Source organism: Petaurus breviceps, unplaced genomic scaffold, assembly GCF_028583685.1.
Source record: "Petaurus breviceps papuanus isolate PSGF00001 unplaced genomic scaffold, PetGlider_PUasm1.0 91133, whole genome shotgun sequence".
Taxonomy (NCBI): domain Eukaryota; kingdom Metazoa; phylum Chordata; class Mammalia; order Diprotodontia; family Petauridae; genus Petaurus; species Petaurus breviceps.
Genome location: NW_027187419.1, coordinates 76,337,703 through 76,358,340, shown reverse-complemented (window position 1 = coordinate 76,358,340; position 20,638 = coordinate 76,337,703). Strand labels below are relative to the sequence as shown.

Below are 20,638 nucleotides of genomic sequence, written 5' to 3'. Positions count from 1 at the left end.
GTTTGAATACCAGAACTGGAGTCAGGAAGACTCATCTTTCTGAGTTCAATTCTGCCCTCAGACAGTGATTAGCTGTATGACCCTGGGCAAGTCACTGAACCCTGTTTGCCTCAGTTTCCTCATCTGTAAAATGAGTCAGGAAAGGAAATGGTAAACCACTCTAGGATTTTTGCTAAGAAAACCCCAAATGGGGTCATGAAGAGTTAGTTGGACATGAGTAAAAACAACCTGTTTTCCCAATATATCCTTTTCCCCTATTTCCTTCCCAGAAAACCATCTTTTATAAGAAAGAGTTAAAAAGAGGGGTAAAAACAGCAAAACCTATCAGAAGATTGACCAAATCTATAGTTCCCAATCTTGATAAAAGACCAGGGGGTTGCTTTTTCATATCTTAGGTCAGTCTAGGGAATCATTAATTTCACAGCATTTAAGTTTTGATTTTGTCACCGTTCTACTTTTTTACATAGTCATTCATTTATATTTTATTTTCCTTGTTCTGCCTTATTTTTTTTTATATCAGTTCATGTAAGTGTGGCCATGCTTCTTTGTAATCCTTACAGAGTAATAATATTACATTCCATTCAACTTTATTATTAATATAGATATAATATATTACATTCCATACAACTTTTTTTATTCCCAGTCAATTGACATTTACTTCATTTCCAATTCTTGACTACAACAAAGTGCTGCTATAAAAATTTCATTATATACGGGATATATTTATCATTCACCTCTTAGGAGATACATTTAATAATGGTGTCTTGGATCAGAAGGTATTTTAGTCACTTTTCTTAGCATATTTGTAAAATGCTTTGAAAGGAAAAGGAGGGAAGGGAAAAAACATTTATATAGTGACTGTTTATGCCAGACACTGTGGTAAGCATTTCATAAATATTAACATATTTGATCCTCACAATAACCTTCTGAGTAGCTATTATCCCATTTTATAGATGAGGAAACTGAGGTAAACAATTTAAATGACTTGCCCTGGAGTCATTAAGTATCTGAGGCTGGCATTACAGAATCCTCCCAGACTTTTAAAAGAAAATTAGTATCCAACACTAAATTGATTCTCAAAAATTGAGAAAGAAAAATACCCACCAAGTTGGTTGTTTTTTTTTTTTGGAGGGGGCAGGGCAATTGGGGTTAAGTGACTTGTCCAAGGTCACATGGATAGTAAGTGTTAAGTGTCTGAGGCCAGATTTGAACACAGGTCCTCTAGGGTCAGTGCTCTGTTCACTGCACCACCGAGCTGCCTCTCACCAAATTTATTTAGTGAGATATATACTAAAGCCAAGGAAAGGTAAACCAAAGAGGAGACCAGTATTTGTGCCATGGGTGCAAATATAGGTCAGTGTTATGAAAACACTTAACAATTAAAACATTTTTTAAAACCAATTGGGGGGGGGGGGATTAGGAGGACAAAAAAAAAGCCCAGCAATCATGATTATCTCATAGAGCAAAGTTTTATTTCAACTATGCCAATAATGTATTGTTATGCTAGGCTGATAGTACTTGAGGATGTGGAGATATTTACTCAGAATACTTTGTACTAAGATTTTTGCTTGCTTACACATCAGTAACAAGGAGCATGTAGTGTTCTACAGTAGTTGGAAGGAATAATGGAGTCATGAAGGACTTAATGGTTTGTTATCAAGCTGAATAGTCTGACAGTTATAGAGCATGTGAGTTTTTAAAAAGATTCTTTGTAGTTGATACATCATTTGTTTCTTTATAAGGGAAGGTTCATTGACTAGGGATAGGTCAGTATAGAGATGATGGCAAAAAAACAATGTAACAGTGAAGTTTATAAAATTGTTTTTTGTATCTTACTGGGCACAGGACTATTGCACATAAATAATACTTAATGTTTTCTGGATAAATGGAAAGGGACTAGTTTTTGAAACTTGTAAGTACTTCGTCCTTTTTATAGACCATTCCACAAGCTGGAAACATAACCTATTCTTTCCTAAATAGGAAATACCTAACCAAAAATTGTTAGATGTTTGCTTTAAGGATGGTTTATATATAGTTCACTATTTAGTTTTGATAAATTACCAAAGAACAACTTAGGAGCTCTCATGACAACATAAGAGGGTTGCACAGTTCAAGAAACTTGATTTTGGAATGTAGTTTTATGATAGTAATGTCATTATCATGAATGAGGATAAAGAGTTTGATTTGATTTGATTGAGTAGCCCAAATAAGACAAAATGAGAAGCTGAATTAATGATGCTTAGAGTATTACCTGAAGAATCTGTAGAACAATTTAACTTGAGTCTGAACCAGCAAAATAGTTATTGTCTACAGTAGTGATGATATTATAATATTAGCTAGTATTTAGATAGTGCTTTAAGGTTTAGAAAGCATGAACTCATTTAATTCTCACAGTTCTGTGAAGTTGGTGCTGTTAATATCCGCATTGTATAGCTGACTAAACTCAAGCATACAGTGGTTAACTAACTTGTCTAGGGTAACAATAGCTATTAAATAGTCAGGCTAATTTGAACTCTTGTTATCTTAACTCCAGGTCTAATACTCTATTGACGATTTATGTAAGGAGATAGAGTGTAACCCTTATTGTGCATGCTTCAAATTTTCCCAAAAAACCCAAAACAAAAATTTTTTCATTGAGTTGGTGAATAAATTACATATTTGAAGATCAACATATACTGTTGTTCAACATCGACTGTTTGATCTCCAGGATATCATTTGTTTATGTGTTTTGCTACTACTGTTTCAGGAACAAGCAAAGCAGTTGCGGAAGAGAAATTGGGAGGCCTTAAAAAATATACTTGACAACATGGCTAACGTTACCTACTCCACTACTTGGTCTGAAGCACAGCAATATCTGATGGATAACCCTACCTTTGCAGAAGATGAAGAGCTACAGAGTAAGAATAATCAAGAAATAACTTTTAAAAAGAGAATTTTATCTTTGAAAAAACTTAATGTGTAATATGTCCTTTTGGTGTAGCCGTGTGATTTGTCTTTGACTTACAAGATTTTGTTGTGTCCTCCATCGTGAAACCATATTTTCATCTTATTGAATATTAACTATTCCTTTGACAATCCTTTTTTCCAAGTCTAACCTGTGTTCTATATCATAGGTTTAAATCAGGCAAGTTTCCAAGCCATTGAAACTTGTCTGATCTACATGTCTCTCTTGACCTGATGTATGATACAAAGTCATCTTGTAATATTTCATCTCCATTTGAAATTTTTGTAATTTGGAGCAGTTCTACTTTGCAGTGATCTGTTGATCATTTCCTCTGTAGACAAATGTTCCAAGTTCACAAAAAATTTGAATTTTTTTTTTCCAAAAATCTTGTTGGGGGATATTTTACAATCTGATAGGATGTCCCCATCTTGTAGGCTCATCTAGACTTCTGGCAATGATTTGGATATATCCTTGAACTAAAATGTCAATTTCATAAGTAGAAATAACTTTGTTTTTAAATTCATACCAATAGCATCTGTTTTTTTCTTGTCTAATAGTTGTACGTTCAACTTTACTGCTCTGTTGTAGAGGACTCATTGACAACCCTTTTAGTAGATAGATCCCTCCAAAAGTGTTAGCTTTTTTTATGAGTTTATTCAGCCATATTCTAGCACAATAGCCCATCAGTTGTTGACATATTTCCCCACACCAACAGGTCTGCACTATCACTAGTAATCATTAAGTGTGGTCATCAGAGCTTCATAAACTTAGCATATTTCATTAGAGTACTACCCAGTTTTTAAAACTACATAATGAAAAACCCAATAAAAGATAGCTTTGAAACATGTCTGTATGGTACAAAATCCAGTACTCAGATAACAGAATTAACTATAGGTGGGGAATCCAATTTGAACCAGTTTCATTTGATCATTGCCAGCCTTGTGTTATTAGAAGCACTCATGTATGACTACTGCTATCACAAATGAAACCATTTCAAAATTATTGTCAGGAAGTAATTTAGACACTGCTAAAATTTGTCCCATTTCTAGAAAATGTGTTAATTGTTCCTAAAATGGAAACTTCCTAAGAGATGATAAGCCATGAAGTTAACTAAAATATACCTGTAAGTGAATTTCATTGCTAATTCACATACATTTATTACCCCACAGTTTTGATCTCCATATTCTTATTCTTGTTTTTTTAACAAAGTAATTTTATTGGCAGGAAATTAATCTTTTCTTAACTGAAGTACATATTTTTTAAAGCATTTTTTTTCCTTTAGACATGGACAAAGAAGATGCATTGATATGCTTTGAAGAACATATCCGGGCTTTAGAAAAAGAAGAGGAAGAAGAAAAACAGAAGAGTCTGTTGCGAGAAAGGAGGCGGCAGCGCAAAAATAGAGAATCTTTTCAGGTTAGTAATTAACTTTCCCCATGTTATGGAGATGACCCTGACATCTTGATGGCTATATCAGCAGGGTGAAAGCTTTGGCAGCTTCTTTCATACTGGAAAGCTTTCAGATATTTTCTTCTCTGCTTTCTGAAATCCAGTGTAGCTAAAAGAGAGAAGTTCATTATCTGTAAGTTGTACTTCTTGAGGTCCTTGCCCTTTTTAAAAGTTCATAAGGCAATTTAAAAATATATAAAATGACCTTCAGTACTCTATAGAAGATGCCATTTGCTTCTGTAGTTACTGAGAGAGAAGCAGATAGAGGATATTATAAAGAACAGATAGTTTTTTTAGGCCACTATAAAAACCTAGTTAGTATATTCTAAATGTAAAGTTCTTATCTAGTGACCAGTGAGGTTATGTAGTTTCAGAAGACTTTAATTATATTCATCTTTACATTCTACAAGAAGTAGTCTTGTCTAGCCCTTTATTTTAGAGATGGAGAAAATGAGGCCAGAGAGATTAAGTGAATTGCCCAAAGTCACATAGAAATGAAGTAGCTGAGCAAAGATTTGAACCCCAGGTCTTCTGACTCCAAACTAAGCACTATACTTCCTCCTTATTGCCACACATGAAATAGTGGTTCATAGGTTGTTATTATAATCTCAGGGAAAGGAATTGAGAATGTCAACTGCTGGTACATAATCTTTTTCCCATTTCTGTATAATCTTCTAGAGTAATTTTTACATGTATTAGGGGCAACTTAGATGAAATTATCAGAAGGGAACAGATAGGCATTTGCAAGTGATACTCTATAGTAGACTATGTCTTTTTTGGTCACACAGTTAAAAAAATTACAGAAAATATATTAAGATCCCACTTGTAATCTCTGGTAATTGCATTCACTGGTATGTGCAGCCTGAATTGGAATAATACAACCTCTTCACAGGATCACTTATTCTTTCCTATCCATACTAATTGGGATCTGGTGGTATAAAAGACTTGTTGATTCAGTAGTTTCATATATAGCTTTCTTAACTATTTCCTCCACTAAGTTTTATCTCATGAGTATATTAAAATAGCATAAGATGTTTAAAAGTCTGCGACTATAGCAAAACTTATCTTTTGACTATTGTTGTAATAAAATAGGAAGACATGATTGTCAAAACTGTTATCTCCAGTATCAAAAGGCATAATCCAGATGCAAGAGGAGTTCCTAAGGAAGATGAGATCTTTTGAACATTCCTTTTTTTTTTTTTTTTTTTTTTTTTTTTTTTTTGGATGATGCTTTTTTTTTTTTTTTTTTTTTTTTTTTTTTTGCAATTGACACTGTGCTGATTGCATCATCCCTTAGAATATTTCAAAGCCGTCAGAATGTAGTATAGTTGTTCAAAAGTTCTACCTAGGTGAAGGATGCCTGTTGTCTAGATTTGTTAGGCAGTTGGATGGAATGCCTATAAAACCGATCCATCAGTATGTGTCTATTTGGACAGACACTACTAATGAATAGAAAATGCAATCTCAGAAATAAATAGAACAGATTGGATTGCCTGTGGGCTATTTTGTAGTTCCTTTTGTGTCCCAGAGCTCTTACTGAAAAAACCCAAACATTTGGTGGCCTTTCTCATCAAGGTAAATCCCTCACATGCACATTTTGTCCCATATTCTCCAGCAGAATGTCTTCCCTGTCATCTCTATTCTACAGTTTCTCCCTGTCTCCTGGCTTCTTCGTTATTACCTATAGATAAGCCCATGTCTCTCACTCTGAATAAAACTATCATTTCATTCATCTTTGCTGGCTCGTGTATCTTTCCCTTCATAGTTAAGTTCGTTGAAAAATTCTACAGTTAGTGCCTCCACTTTTTCTCCTCTTCTTAGCTCTGTAGTTTGCTTCTAATCTCATTCGAATTAAATTTCTCATAACAAATTACTGATGGACTCTTAATTGCCAAATCTGATGCCTTTTTCTCTGTCCTTATCCTTGTTTTCTCTCTATCCTTCGAGAGATACTCCCTTCTCTCCATACTTTGTTTGATGCCATTCTATCCTGGTTCTCCTTCATAGCTGACAGCTCCTTCTCAGTCTCATTTGCTGTATCTTATAGGTCATACTCACTAACTTGAGGTGTTCCCAAAAGCTCTGTCCTGGACCCTTTCCTTTTCTCCCTCTCTACTGTTGGTCTCATCAGCTTTCATAAATTCAATTATTATTTCTACATAGAGATGATTCTCAGATCTACTCATTTAATCCTAATTTCTCTCAACTTCCAGTCTTAAATCTTCAAGTACTCTTACACATCTCAAATTGTATGTCCCATAGATATTTTAAACTTAACATGTCCAAAATTGAACTCGTTAACCATTGTACTTACCTCTACTAACCTCTAGTCTAGGGAACTGTAGCAGCAAGCACCCCAGCATTCTCAGGGTTTGCTGCCAACACAGGTTCTTAGATCTGCTTTGTTAAAGGAAAGCAACTCAAAATGGGTTAACAAGCTTGCTTTAATCAGTCAAACATATATCGTTTATCTCATTCAGGGGAAAAAGGTCAGCACCCTGAACTTCAAAGTATACAGGCAGAATTATCAAGACAGAAACAGATCAAGTAGACAGCTTTCCAAACTGTCCAACCATTACATCCATACCAAATCAACATCTGGGTTTTTCAAAGCCGGGGGGCTTTGGACAACGGCTTCCCAGAATCCAGATCAAATCACAGAACACTTCTCAGAGTGAGCCCCCAAAACAAAGCTACACATCAGGGCTTATATAGCCTTCTCCTGGCTCAGAGAATGTAACAACCTTTTGGACCCAGTGGCCAATCAAAAAGTATCTACTGAAAAACAAGCCTCCCACCCCAGCTCCAGGTGCACTTTAGCCTAGGGGCAGGGAAGATCTTCAAATTTACATTCCCATTACAGGAACCACCAGTCTTACAACCTAGATGTTATCCTCAACTTTTTACTACTTTCACACATCTCCCACCCCCTTCATAAGTATTTTATTTACAAATCCTGTCAATTCTACCTTCACACAGGTGATTTTTTGCTTTTCTTTGTTCCACTTAACACCGTGCTTGGCCCATAGTATATTTTTAATAAATGTTTGTTGATTTGACTTGCAGATACATAACTAAGACATAGAATACCATGGTTTCTAAAGAATTCGAGGTATAGGTCATCTAGAGGGTCGTGAGAGAGAGTAGGAAGCAGTGTCACTATTACCGACGTGTAGGTAGCAAAGAGATGTGCCATGAAAGTGTCCTCAGAGAGATGTGTAACTAGAAACAGTTATTGAGGTTGAGAAATATAATTAAATGAGTCCTTATTGCATAGCTATCACATGCAAAGGCATGCTTAGTACAGGAATTTTGATAAGTCTTTCACATCAGAAAGTTCTTAAGTACTAGAATTGTCTGTGATGCCTCTTTGATAGGAGGTATTTTTAAAAATTGAAACTTAGCTGTCTAATACATCTTTGATATAAGTAGCCTGAGATGAGTATTTGTAGGATTTTCTTGAGCACAATGTAAAATATCATATAATTATGTTTGTGTAGCTGATTATTTTTATCTAAATATGAATATTTTCAGATATTTTTAGATGAGTTGCATGAACATGGACAATTGCATTCTATGTCATCTTGGATGGAGTTATATCCAACGATTAGTTCCGATATTAGATTTACCAACATGCTTGGTCAGCCTGGTAAGGTTGTTTTCCCTCCTAATTTATCATTTGATTGTATGAGTGGAATGGACAGATGGGGGTAGGGGGGTCATTTTGGATGGGAGATATTTTTTTTTCTAAATGAAAAAAGTAATTGCAGCTCTTTGGTTAGAGCTAGCTTTTGACTTCTCTAGTTTTTTCATTAGGATCAACTGCACTTGATCTTTTCAAGTTTTATGTTGAGGATCTAAAAGCACGATATCATGATGAAAAGAAGATAATAAAAGACATCCTAAAGGTAAAGAGATGAAATGTGTTTCATTGAGTGACATAACAATGGTAAACAGCTAACTGTGTATTTAAGAACTCTCTGAATTGGGATTTTATATATTTCTCGTATAAATGAGATATTTGTTTTATAGGATAAAGGATTTCTGGTTGAAGTAAATACTACATTTGAAGATTTTGTTGCAGTAATCAGTTCAACTAAAAGATCAACAACATTAGATGCTGGAAACATCAAATTGGCTTTTAATAGTGTAAGTTGCTGTCTTAACTTAGACCTTTCTACTAATAAAGTTAACATTTATGAAAATATGTTGAATGACATAATATTTCGTTTTAATGTTATTGGGAGTAAGGGACATCAGGTAGTATGACAGTTGTATTTTGCAAGGCAGAGAAAATAAAGCCCTTTGGAATGTACCATATCAATTACTATTAAAGATATATCAGTTAAAATTATGATACTGTTTTGTTTTAAGAGAATTCAGAATGTGTCAAAAACAATTTGAATTTAAAATTGTATTTATTTGCTATTATATCTACTGCTAAGATAGAAATCTTTTTTTTTTTTAGTTGTTAGAAAAGGCAGAAGCCCGTGAACGGGAAAGAGAAAAGGAAGAGGCTCGTAAGATGAAACGAAAAGAGTCTGCATTCAAGAGCATGTTGAAACAGGCTGCTCCTCCAATAGAATTGGATGCTGTCTGGGAAGATGTATGTATTTATGCTTTCTTGTATTTGTACAATTCACTGTAGATATTTCATTAATAACATTGCTGTATATTGCAAAACCATACATTATAAGTCATGGATTTAAAAGAGTCCTTCAAGGTCTAGTCTCCTCCTTTTACAGATAAGGATATCGAGGCCCAGAAAGATCATAGCATTGTAGATTAAAAAACTTAGGAAGAGCTCTTTACAAAGTAGCAAGTGGTAGAGCCAGTATTTATTTGAACATCGGTTCTCTTGACTTCCAGATGCAATGTTCTTTTTACTGTTTGCTGCTGCCAAAACATTCCTAATTGATTTTTTACTTTACTATTCTTTGTCTAATTATATAGCTTAAATAGAAGTTGAAGGGAGTTAGAAGCCGGCTTACTGTGAGGAAAAAAGTATAGATTACTCATCACTTGTTAGGCTTTTGGGGGATTACGAGGACTTTTTTTTTTTAATCAAATGCTTTATTAACTTCTAATTTACATCATTCATTTCCACAAGATTTTGAGTTACAAATTTTCTTCCCGTTTTTCCCCTACCCACCACCCCAAAATAGCGATTCCACTGGATATCCTCTCCTCAAATCTACTTTCTTCCATATCCCCTCTGACTTTCCAGTAGGGGACGGTTAATCTCTATGCCCCAGTGCCTGTATATCTTATTTCCCAGTTACATGTAAAGTAATAATAGTATGTGTGTGTGCAGTTTTTTTTTAAACTTTGAATTCCAAATTCATTCCCTTCTCTTGTCACCCACCCTTACTGGGAAGATAAGCAATTCAGTATAGGTTGTACATGTTTAGCTATGCAAAATGTTTCCATAGTGGATATATTGTAAAAGACTAACTATATTTCCTTCCCTCCTATCCTACCTCCCACTTACTCTATTCTCAACTTTGATCCTGTCCCTTTTCAAAAGTGGGTGCTTCCAACTTCCTGCCCTTCCATCATACCCCCTACTGTCCTATAGAGTGAGATACCCTATTTAGTGTGTATTTCATTCCCTCCCTAAGCCAAATTCAATGAGAATAAGGTTGACCCATTCCCTTTTGCCTTCCTGTTCTTCTCCATTGTGACCGTTTTCCCTTGCCTCTTCTATATGAGATAGTTTACCCCATTCTGTCTCTCCCCATCTCCTCTCATTATATTCCTCTCTCACCTCTTAATTTCACTTTTTAAGTATCATCCCTTCCTATTAAATTGGTCCTGTGCCCTCTATCTATGTATGCCTGTACACATATATATACACATTCACATGTATTCATATGCCCATATATCCTCCTATATAGACATATATATATGTATATATATATACATATACACACACATTTCTATTCCCTTCAACTATTCTCATTCTGAGAAAAGTCTCATGAGTTACAATTATCGTTTTTCCATATAGGGGTGTAAATAGTCCATCTTTGACACGTTCCTTATGATTTCTTTTCCTTATTTACCTTCTCATGCTTCTCTTGCTTCTTGTATCAATGTCAGATTTTCTATTCAACTCTGGTTTTTTCGTCAAGAATGCTTGAAAGTCCTCTATTCCACTGAATGACCATATTTTTCCCCTGAAACATGATACTCAGTTTTGCTGGATAGGTGATTCTTGGTTTTAATCTCAACTCCTTTGCCCTCTGGAATATCATATTCCCAGCCCTTCGGTCCCTCAGTGTAAGCTGCCAGATCCTGTGTTATCCTGATTGTGTTTCTACAACATTCAAATTATTCCTGGCTGCTTGTAATATTTTCTCCTTGATTTGGGAATTCTGGAATCTGGCTATAATATTCCTAGGAGTTTTCTTTTGGGGATCTTTTTCAGGAGATGATAGGTGGATTTTTTCAACCTCTATTTTGCCCTCTGGTTCTAATACATCAGGGCAATTTTCCTTGAGAATTTCTTGGATGATTTGTAAGTTCTTTTTTGATCATAGCTTTCAGGTACTCCAGTAATTTTTAAATTCTTTCTCCTGGATCTATTTTCCAGGTCAGTGGTTTTCCCAATGAGATATTTCATATTGCCTTCTATTTTTTCATTAGTTTAGATCCGTTTAATAGTATCTTGATTTCTCATAAAGTCACTAGCTTCCATTTGCTCCAGTCTAATTCTGAAGGAATGTTTCTCTTCAGTGAGCTTTTGAGATTCTTTTGCCATCTGGCAAATTTGGCTTTTTAAGGCATTCTTTGCCTCATTGGCTTTTTGAGCCTCTTTTGCCATTTGAGTTTATTTTTTAGGTAATTTTCTTCAGTCAGGTTGTTTCTTGCATTGTTCTCTTTCTTTTCCCAATTTTTCCTCCACTTCTGTTATTTGGTTTTCAAAATCCTTCTTAAGCTTCTCTATGGCCTGAAACCACCTTGTATTTTTCGTGGAAGCTTTTGGTGCAGGTGTTCTGACTTCACTGTCCTCCTGTTCCATACTTTGATCCTTTTTGTTCCCAAAATAGGAGGGTAAATTTGGATTGTTCTACTTGCTTTGCTTCCCTTGTCTGTTCTTGTTGCCACTCAATTACTTGACTTTTGGGCTTTTTACCACAGTAGGACTCTGCTATCAGACAGGGGAGCTTCGTCCCAATTGCTGGGGTTTTTTCAGCTGCTGAAGGTATTAGTTGGGTGCCCTCTCTGAAGCCTCTACACACTCTGGCAAGCTGGTCGCACACTCCAGGATCTCCACCCTAGAATGCAATTCAGATCCAAGCAAGCTAAAGCAAGAGCATTTACCCCTCAGAAGGGTTGTTTGGTCCCCCTACAATCTACAGTCCAGGAGCTGAAGGAGCCACGTGGTTGTGGCTGCATGGCCACTGGGCTTCAGCTGCTTCTCGCCCCGGGGGCAAAGGCCTACTGCATTCCTAAACTATTGCATCCCAAAGTCCACACTGCACTGACCTCTCACTTTGTCCTTAGCATCTATGGATTGATAATTCTGGAAATCATCACAGCTGCTGGTGATGTGAAGTCCCTCCAGCCGGCAGCTGGCTGTGGCCACCCTGAGGCTAAGACCTCCAGCTCTAGTGAGGCTGGGGTCGGCTCCCAGAGCATTGCACTGACCCCTTCCTGCTGGGCTGTCCTCAGCAGGAGGTTAGCTTCTCTGTGTCATTTTGTGGGTTCTGTAGCACCAAAGTTTGTTCAGAGTCACCTTTTAAATGAATTGGAGGAGGTGGAAGCCGGAGCCCTGTGGAAGTCCTGTTTCTACCCCGCCATCTTGACTGTGAGGACTATCTTTTTTTGAAGGTTAAACATGGAAGGAAGCTGAAGAATGCCTTGCGTCATTTTTAATTTTGAAAATTATGGATTCATTTGTGTTGTTTACTTAGTAGTGTTGTTGTGAATTTTTCCTATAGATTCGAGAAAGATTTGTAAAGGAACCGGCATTTGAAGACATCACTCTAGAGTCTGAAAGAAAAAGAATATTTAAGGATTTCATGCATGTGCTTGAGGTAATTTTAATATAGTTTTAGTAACTGTCTTTTAAACTTTTGTTAATATTTTTGTGGCACGGAAGGGTTTTGTTTTAGATTTATTTTATGTATCTTTTGTTTTTAAATATTAAATATATAGTTGAGTACAAAAATTTAAGGTTATAGTTCTTCATGTTATATATCAATGCATGTACAAAATCACCTCTGTTTATCTGGCTTGGAAAAGGAGATATTCTGATTAACCCAATTTAGTTTTAAGTACTACCACCACCTCCAGCATAACATGTGGGGATCCTCCTTCAGTTCCTTTTCATTGTAGAATTATTACTCCTCTTCCTCCTCCCTCTCCTTTCCTCCTTTCTTCTCCTTCCTCCATCTCCTTCCCTACCCCCACCCCTTCAGCTCTTCCACAGATTTTCTGTCTGGTGGTCAGATGGCAGTGTCAACACAATTTTTAAAAGGTCTTACACAAAGTTAGATAATTTTTCATTTGCCAAAAGTAAACTTGGAAATTAAGATCCTTCCCCCAAATGTCATTCAGGTAGAGCATTTCAGGTATTCATGAGAAATGATAAGTATATCCAGAAAAATTTTGATTAGAAGTGGAAAAAACTATAAAAGGTTCTGAAAAATGAGGCACTTGGAAAGTAATTGATAAGATAAACACAATTATGCCTAGCCACTTTCACATTGCCCCTGGATCTGTTAGCTAAAAGAGTAAATTTATATGGAATCTTTCTCTTGAGACTGCTTGGGCAGTCAGCTTTTGCTCTTCATCATTAGCTTTAGCTCCCTAACTTGCAAAGGACTCAATAGAAGTGTTTCCTATAGCTGACCAACTAGATCATGCAGAATATAATGTAATGTGTCACTAATGATAACAAACTTAAAGCAGAAGTCTTTATACATAATTTTGTTACATTGGTAATTTGACATCAGTGGATAAAATTTTCCTGGAAATGCCTATAAACAAATATTAAATAAAGTTATCGATTTTTTTTCTGTTTTGACTGTTATTTCTCCATTCTACAGTTACTTTAAATGTTGACTTTTTCTGGTTGTAATTATCTCTGTAATAATCTCTACTGTCTATGGCCAACTTAGCTAAATACAGAGTGTCTCATCACCAGCAGTTTGGCCACTGGATGAAGATTTAGGGGGAAGTGGGGGGCATAGTCAAAAACCTGACAGTCCAAATGATCCCATCTCACCCTCTCATTTTGGCTCCTTATCACTACATCAGGAGCATCTGTTCCTTGTCCCCTTGCTGGTTTTCTTTAGTATTGGAAGATACCTGGCAGTAGGACCTTTGCAACATGAGGCTGTGAAATAAGGAAGAAAACATGATACTGTCTGTGCTATTTGGAACCATTCAAGCAAGGCATGGAAGTAAAGGGGATTGGGAGAACATAATAAAAATGGGTTTTTGGATGCCAGACGTTTTAATGTCTTTGAGTAATATTAGAGAAATTCTTCTGATTTAGCCTCCTACCTTTCTAACATTAAATAAAGACAGTTTGGTTTACCTTAGGCAGAATATGATTTATCAGGTGAGGCAATAGACAACCTCCTTTTGTTCCCCGAGCAATTTTGCAAGGGTTATGAATTACAAAGCCCTTCATTTCATAGTTGAAGGAAAAAAGAATTGAAAATATTTGGGAGGGTTGACACATTAGTATTTATCAACTTATAGAAGATCCTTGACACTCGTTTTGCAGAGTGGTTTAAAAAGTAGGAGATCACCATTGTATATCTATAAAGTGAGTGGGGGATAACATGGCAGGTCATAGGAAGAAAAATGAAAGAATATGCTAGAGTTTTACAATTTTCACCACTGGATAATCCTGTTTTGATCTATATGTGGTAGAGGACTGTATTCTGGGAGGTTACTGCCATAGAAGCTTAGGGAACTAAATTAACCCTTGTTTAAAATATGATTATTGTCACTGTGCTTTTTAAAGACTTGGGTGTTACTGTATTTCAGTGTATTAGAAAATCAGTTACCTAGACTGCAGCAAATAATTTAGGCTCATTTATCCCACTCCTCATCTGTACTTTGATTTCTACCCCCATTCTGTCTTATTATAGATATATACTTTCTAAATCACTGAGTAAGAAAGCAGTATTGGAGGGAGGTGTACAACCTTCTGAATAGTATTAAAAATTTAATTTGAATCACATATAAATGATTACTTTTTTTTTTTTGGAGGGGGGAAGACGGGGCAGTTGGGGTTAAGGGACTTGCCCCTAGGTCACGTGGCTAGTAAGTGTTAAGTGTCTGAGGACAGATTTGAATTCAGGTTCTCCTGACTCCAGGGTCGGTGCTCTATCCACTGTGCCACCTAGCCACCCCTAAATGATTACTTTTTAATGCCTATTTTGAGTACTATTCATTTAGATATGTTCCTAGATATTCATTTAGATAAGTTTGTTTGGCGCTTTCTCATATATACATCTGGTGGATCATTAGGAATGGGTGAAAACTGTTATCTAAAACAAATCTGACTCTGTTTTCCCTTTAAACTATAGCATGAATGTCAGCATCATCATTCAAAGAACAAGAAACATTCTAAAAAATCTAAAAAACATCACAGGAAACGTTCACGTTCTCGATCGGTAAGATTCTTATTCATAGAATATGACCATAAGTATGTTTTTCTAAGAATCATCATGAATTTGCATCTTAAATGATTTCTTCCCTTAGGGCTCAGATTCAGATGATGATGACAGCCATTCAAAGAAAAAGAGGCAGCGGTCAGAATCCCGGTCTGCTTCAGAACGTTCTTCTAGTGCTGAGTCTGGTGAGCTTTTTTCTTTATCTTGTTAAACTGACTTGAACTTATGTTGCCACAGAGTCTAACACTCTTTTGCTCTTATCTTTCTTAGAGAGAAGTTATAAGAAATCAAAAAAGCATAAGAAGAAAAGCAAGAAGAGGAGACACAAATCTGTAAGTTAGCCGTCTTCATTTGGTGGCTCACAAGTAGTCAAGCATTTATTAAGTGCTTAGTCTGGATACAGAGAAAGTACAAAAATGACAGTGTTGTGACACAAGCCTGCCACTGGGAATGCTGAGACTAGTGGATCACTTGAGTTCAGGAGTTCTCAGCTAAACTAGGGCTAAAGTCAGTTAGTTGACCACACTAAGTTTGGCACCAATATAGTGAGCCCCTAGAGAGGATAGACCACGAAACTTAGTGAAAAGGGGACAAACCAGTTCAGGTTAGAAACATAGAATGGATTAAAACTTACTTGCTCATCAGTATTTGGATCAGGCCTATGGGTATTGGCTACAATTCCAGCCTAGGCAAAAAATAGATCAATTCTTAAGAAAAACACTCACTTTCGTGGAGTGAACACTCTAGCATGGGCTTTAGGGTAGGATGGGGATAAAATATGTACGTATTGTTTTTTAAAAAGCTGGGAAACCTAAGGCAGAGCTGATGAGGTAAAACACTGGAGAATGGCCATTTCAAAGGCACAGAGATGGAGCTTCATATGTGAGAAATTACAAGGCAGCAGTAACAAGGTCTTATAGTCTGTAGTTTATAAGTCTGCCCCATTGCTGCAGGAATCTCTCCTTCCTCCCTTCCCTTTCAAAAATATCTTTTCTATTCAGTACTATACCATTTGATGATCTTTCTTCTTCATTGTATTCTATCTATTACAAAGCTCAATTACAAAACTAAATTTTACTACATTGTGTGGAGTTTGGGGGCTCTCCATCATATGGTTGAAAATTAATCCAACTGACACAGCTTTATAATATTTAACAACTAATTTTTTTAGGTGTTCCCTATAGTCACTTTTAAGCCCACCCCATCATATTTTTAGTCCTGGATAACTTACATTCCAGATTCTGACCCCTGAAGTTTTTTATTCTACCCCGATTCCTCTCCTGTTTGTGCTCCAGTTGCACCTCGCTTCTGGCTTTTAGCCCCTGCACTTTGCATTAGCCCATGCTTAATTTTCCATATTTTCTATCTTTCATCCTTTTACATCCACCCCTCAAACAATGGAAATGGAAGTGACCTTAGAGTTTTATTCCAACCATCTTCATTTTGCTAATAAAATAAGTTCCATCAGATAGCGTCAAAGAAAGGAACCGAACCCAGGAACTTTGCCTACTAAATTCAGTGTTCTTTCTACTACATCAATCCCTTTTACACTATATTTATGGATTCCTAATATACACCCTTTAGCTCCCTTTAATTCGTAGGTAGAATTCATTCCTGTGCCCAATATGTGAGATATACCTAGGTGTTAACCAGGTATGTATGCCCAACATTTTATTATGAGATGGAGAGAATATGACAAGGTTTATATGTTACAATCTGAAGTGGAGCTTTAGATAGCCACTTTAAAAAGTTTTATTGACAATCTTTTGTTTTTATCTTTATCTCCCTGATATCTTTCCCTAACTTGAGAAGGGCATCCACGAGAATAAAAATAAAGAGGGTAAAAAAAATAATTTAATGAAATTAGTCAACACATCAGTTAAATCTGACCATATGTGCAGTAGTTTATACCCATAGTTCTCCTACAAAGAAGGGAGGGGAATGCTTTTCTTCAGGCTTAAGCTTCTTTATTATAAGTACTCAGTACTTAGTTTTGAGTTTTTTGTTTTTCTTATCATTTCTTGGTTTATTTACTTTGCACCAATTCATATTATGTACCTCCCTACAAATGCATCATTTCTTATCCTGAGGTTGTCTTACTACATTCACATATTACAGGGTTTTTTAGCCATCTCCCAACTAATTGTTATTAATTTTGTTACCACTTATTTGCAACTATAAATAATTTGATATATATTTGACCTTTATTTTACCTCCTTGAGGTATACACCTAGTAGTGTATCAAAGTCAAAGACTATGGACATTATGTCACTTTCTGAGCATAATTTCACATTATTTTCCAGAGTAATTATAAATCATTTATCATCTCCATCAACAGTACTTTTTAGTGTACCCATTTCTCCACAGCCAGAGAAGCATTTCTTAGTGATATTGCAATGCCATGTTGTTGCTGTGAACCTCTAGCAAAAGACAAATTTTTCCTTATTACTGGATCTAAGAGAACACTACCCTACTGCTTCATACAAGATATATCTTAAATGTTATACCAGTGAACAGTTTTTAAATGATGCACTTTCTCAATTATATGCCTTTTGTAGGATTCTCCAGAGTCTGATGCTGAGCGAGAAAAAGATAAAAAAGAAAAAGAACGAGAAAATGAAAAGGATAGAACTAGGCAGAGATCAGAATCAAAACACAAATCACCTAAAAAGAAGACTGGAAAGGATTCTGTAAGTATTTTTAACTTTGCTTCAAGAGTATGTTTTCCATTTACACAGAACTTAACTAATATTTAGAGGCCAACCTTACACCAAGTATAATTATCCTTAAGAAAAACAGTTGTCTCAGCTAATCAAGTGTCTCCTCAAAATGTTTTTCCATTTTAAACGTAATGAAATCCTGTAGCAGTACTTATTTCATTGAAGAGTGAGGTATGATAGTATGATTACAAAGTCACTTCATAGCAAGACTGCTTTTCTTAACTATAAAATTAAGTAGTGATTTGAATTCTAGGGTGTTTCCTCTTTTGTGTCTCAGACAAAGGGAGGATGAGATTCAAGAAAGAGAAGTGGAATGAGAGACTATCTGCTTGCAGCCAGGTAAATAGTCTCATAAATTGAGATCTCTCTCAAAAGAAAGGACAGTGGAGCATGTCATATATAATCCAAGCTATTGGTTTTTTTCTCCACTAGTTTTCTTCAGAAATTTTCAATTTCCACTCCCTCAAAAAGCTAGGCCCTCAGGTGATTTTTCTAAAGGAGCTAGAGAAAGAAGACTGATGAAAACTACAAAGAGCCAGAGGCTATTTCTAAAAGACAGCAGGTGGAAGTCCCATCACAAACAAATTAAGAGCAGCTTTCAGGTACCATGTGGAAGGCTGCATTATGTGATAATCCATCTGATAGGAGAACCAAACAGCACCTGAAGAAAAGGGACCAGGTTTATGCCAGGTTCTGAGACAAAGTCCTAATGCCTTTTGGAGTTTTCTCCAGAGTTTTTCTTTGTTTTTAAGGAGCAAAGTGGGATGAGGAGTTAAGCTGTGAAATTTGATTTTATATAAATGATGTAAAACCCTTCTAAGCATTATGATTACACTAGACAATGGACTTGCATTATTTCTGGAGAAACATCTTACTTAGAACTTTAATCAAGATAAAAGCAAAATTAGCTTTATGGTATACTTTCAAAAACAGGAGATAGGCACATATGTACATAAGAAAATGAATATTCAATAGATAGCTATGTATATACTTGATGCTTATTCTGTGTGTATCCTCATGTAGGTCAGGTAGGAACCTCCTTAGATCTATGAAAGGTGAGTCAGTTTGATTAGAGAGCCTTTTAGCTCTAGATTTTTAATCCTCTGGTAAAAATTCTTACCTAATGAAATAGGTTTTTGCATCATACTTTGGGTTTATTCATGTTAAAGTTCATTGAGTGGGTTAGACTACTCAGTTTATTTGAATAAGGAGCACAGCTGTTATATAGATTGAGTGCACACATGATTCTAATGGATTGTATGTTTTCCTGTTTTTCTTCTGAAGCAATAAAGAAAGGTAAGTAGACAATAATATGAACCTAAAAGTCTTTTGAAAAACAGCTTTATCAGTTTGGCATAAAACTGATACAGTGTAATTAAATTTCTTCTTAGCAAGGATTAATGAGTTTAAAAATGCTGTGTAATTTTCATCTTTAAAAATTTTGTTATTTCAAGATTTTTAAATATACTGTTAATTCTTAATGTCTTTCCAGGGTAATTGGGATACTTCTGGCAGTGAACTAAGTGAAGGAGAATTAGAAAAGCGGAGAAGGACCCTCTTGGAACAACTGGATGATGATCAATAAATTAATTATACCAAATATATGTTTACAGTATAATTAAAAAAATGTCTAGTTCAGGACAGGGATTCTGATGTTTTAAATTCCATTGAAGCAACACTGGGTTTTAATTATATCACAGGAAGAAGTGCATTAAGTAATGTTACAGTGGAGTTGACTTTAAATCTGCAAAAGAGAAGGAAATTCAAAACTGAACATGAAAACTTTTGATTCTGTATAGAGAATCATTTTCATATCATCACTCTGAAGCCCCTTTTTAGGGTACTGCAAAATAGAGTAGAGATGGTGATTTACTGATTACCACAGATGTCCTTACTTTTGTGTTCTAAAGTCAATGCCACGATGATACTTTTTTGAGGTGGTTTGAAATTTGCAGAAGTTGGATTTCGAAGATATAATGAAACCTTTTTTGATGCATAGTGGTACAAAAAAAGCACCAGCAACTGATCAAAATGCTTTTTTGTGCACTTCCTAACTGGTTTAACTGATGTGAATTTTTATGGTGAACTAAAAAAATAGGTGTTTTTTGATGAAAACCCTTAACTATATAGTAGTGCTTAATGGGCACTACTGTATTATAGCCACCATTGTTAATTTTAAGAGCATCTGGATGAATAAAACAGAAGGCTATTGTGAGGGCATTATTTGAACATCTATTTTGAGGCGATGTTTAAAAAAAGAAATTAACATCAAATCAGATTGTAAATTAATTTAAATATGTTGCCTTAAGGACCTACTAAAGAATGTGCCACCAAATTTTAAGTGACAGTTGCAATATCCTTGTCTAAAAAAAATCAATGTCGACTTAAACATTTTCTTTAACAAAAGGTTGTCTTGATTTAAAAAGAAATCAGATCTCTTTCCGTCTTTCTCTCTCTCTTTCTCTTTTTTTTTTTTTTAAATATCCTCTGTCCAGTTTTTCATTGAGGAAAACTTTTCCCTACTCAGTGAGAAGTATTGACTTCTGTGGTACACATTCTAAAGCATTTCTGATTTGAATATTTTTGTACATTTTTATCGATTATTAAACCTTCTCTTCTAGCGTGTACTAGTATTTATTTCTACTTGAAATACACTGTACAGCTCTAACAGAAATATGGATATTTTATGATTCAGTTAAGCAACAATGTGGTGGTGTATTTACTCTAAGCCCGTCGAAGTTTCACTTAATAACTCATCTTCCTTTCCCATGTAGTTTACTTCTCTTTTCTAATGATACTTATAAGAGTACTTATAAATAAATCAGTGCATATGAGGCCCCTTTATTTGTGCTTCGAACTAAAATGTTCATACATAATATTTTTGTGAG

At 35.5% G+C, this 20,638-nt stretch overlaps 1 protein-coding gene across 10 annotated transcripts in view; it reads left to right on the top strand.

Moving 5' to 3' along the window:
- Positions 1-20,375, top strand: part of PRPF40A (pre-mRNA processing factor 40 homolog A) — a 58,401-nt gene extending 38,026 nt beyond the window's left edge. For 6 of the 10 annotated variants that reach the window (XM_069079928.1, XM_069079924.1, XM_069079930.1 and 3 more), the window contains 12 exons: positions 2,747-2,897; positions 4,227-4,360; positions 7,928-8,042; positions 8,198-8,301; positions 8,426-8,542; positions 8,862-8,999; positions 12,337-12,432; positions 14,944-15,030; positions 15,119-15,215; positions 15,301-15,362; positions 17,589-17,720; positions 19,243-20,375. In XM_069079928.1, coding sequence (XP_068936029.1) covers positions 2,747-2,897; positions 4,227-4,360; positions 7,928-8,042; positions 8,198-8,301; positions 8,426-8,542; positions 8,862-8,999; positions 12,337-12,432; positions 14,944-15,030; positions 15,119-15,215; positions 15,301-15,362; positions 17,589-17,720; positions 19,243-19,335 — 1,326 coding nt within the window. In that variant the 3' untranslated portion in view covers positions 19,336-20,375. The remainder of the gene's footprint in view (positions 1-2,746; positions 2,898-4,226; positions 4,361-7,927; positions 8,043-8,197; positions 8,302-8,425; positions 8,543-8,861; positions 9,000-12,336; positions 12,433-14,943; positions 15,031-15,118; positions 15,216-15,300; positions 15,363-17,588; positions 17,721-19,242) is intronic. The other 4 variants (XM_069079926.1, XM_069079932.1, XM_069079929.1 and 1 more) reach the window with 1 other exon arrangement.
- Positions 20,376-20,638: the final 263 nt, after the last annotated feature.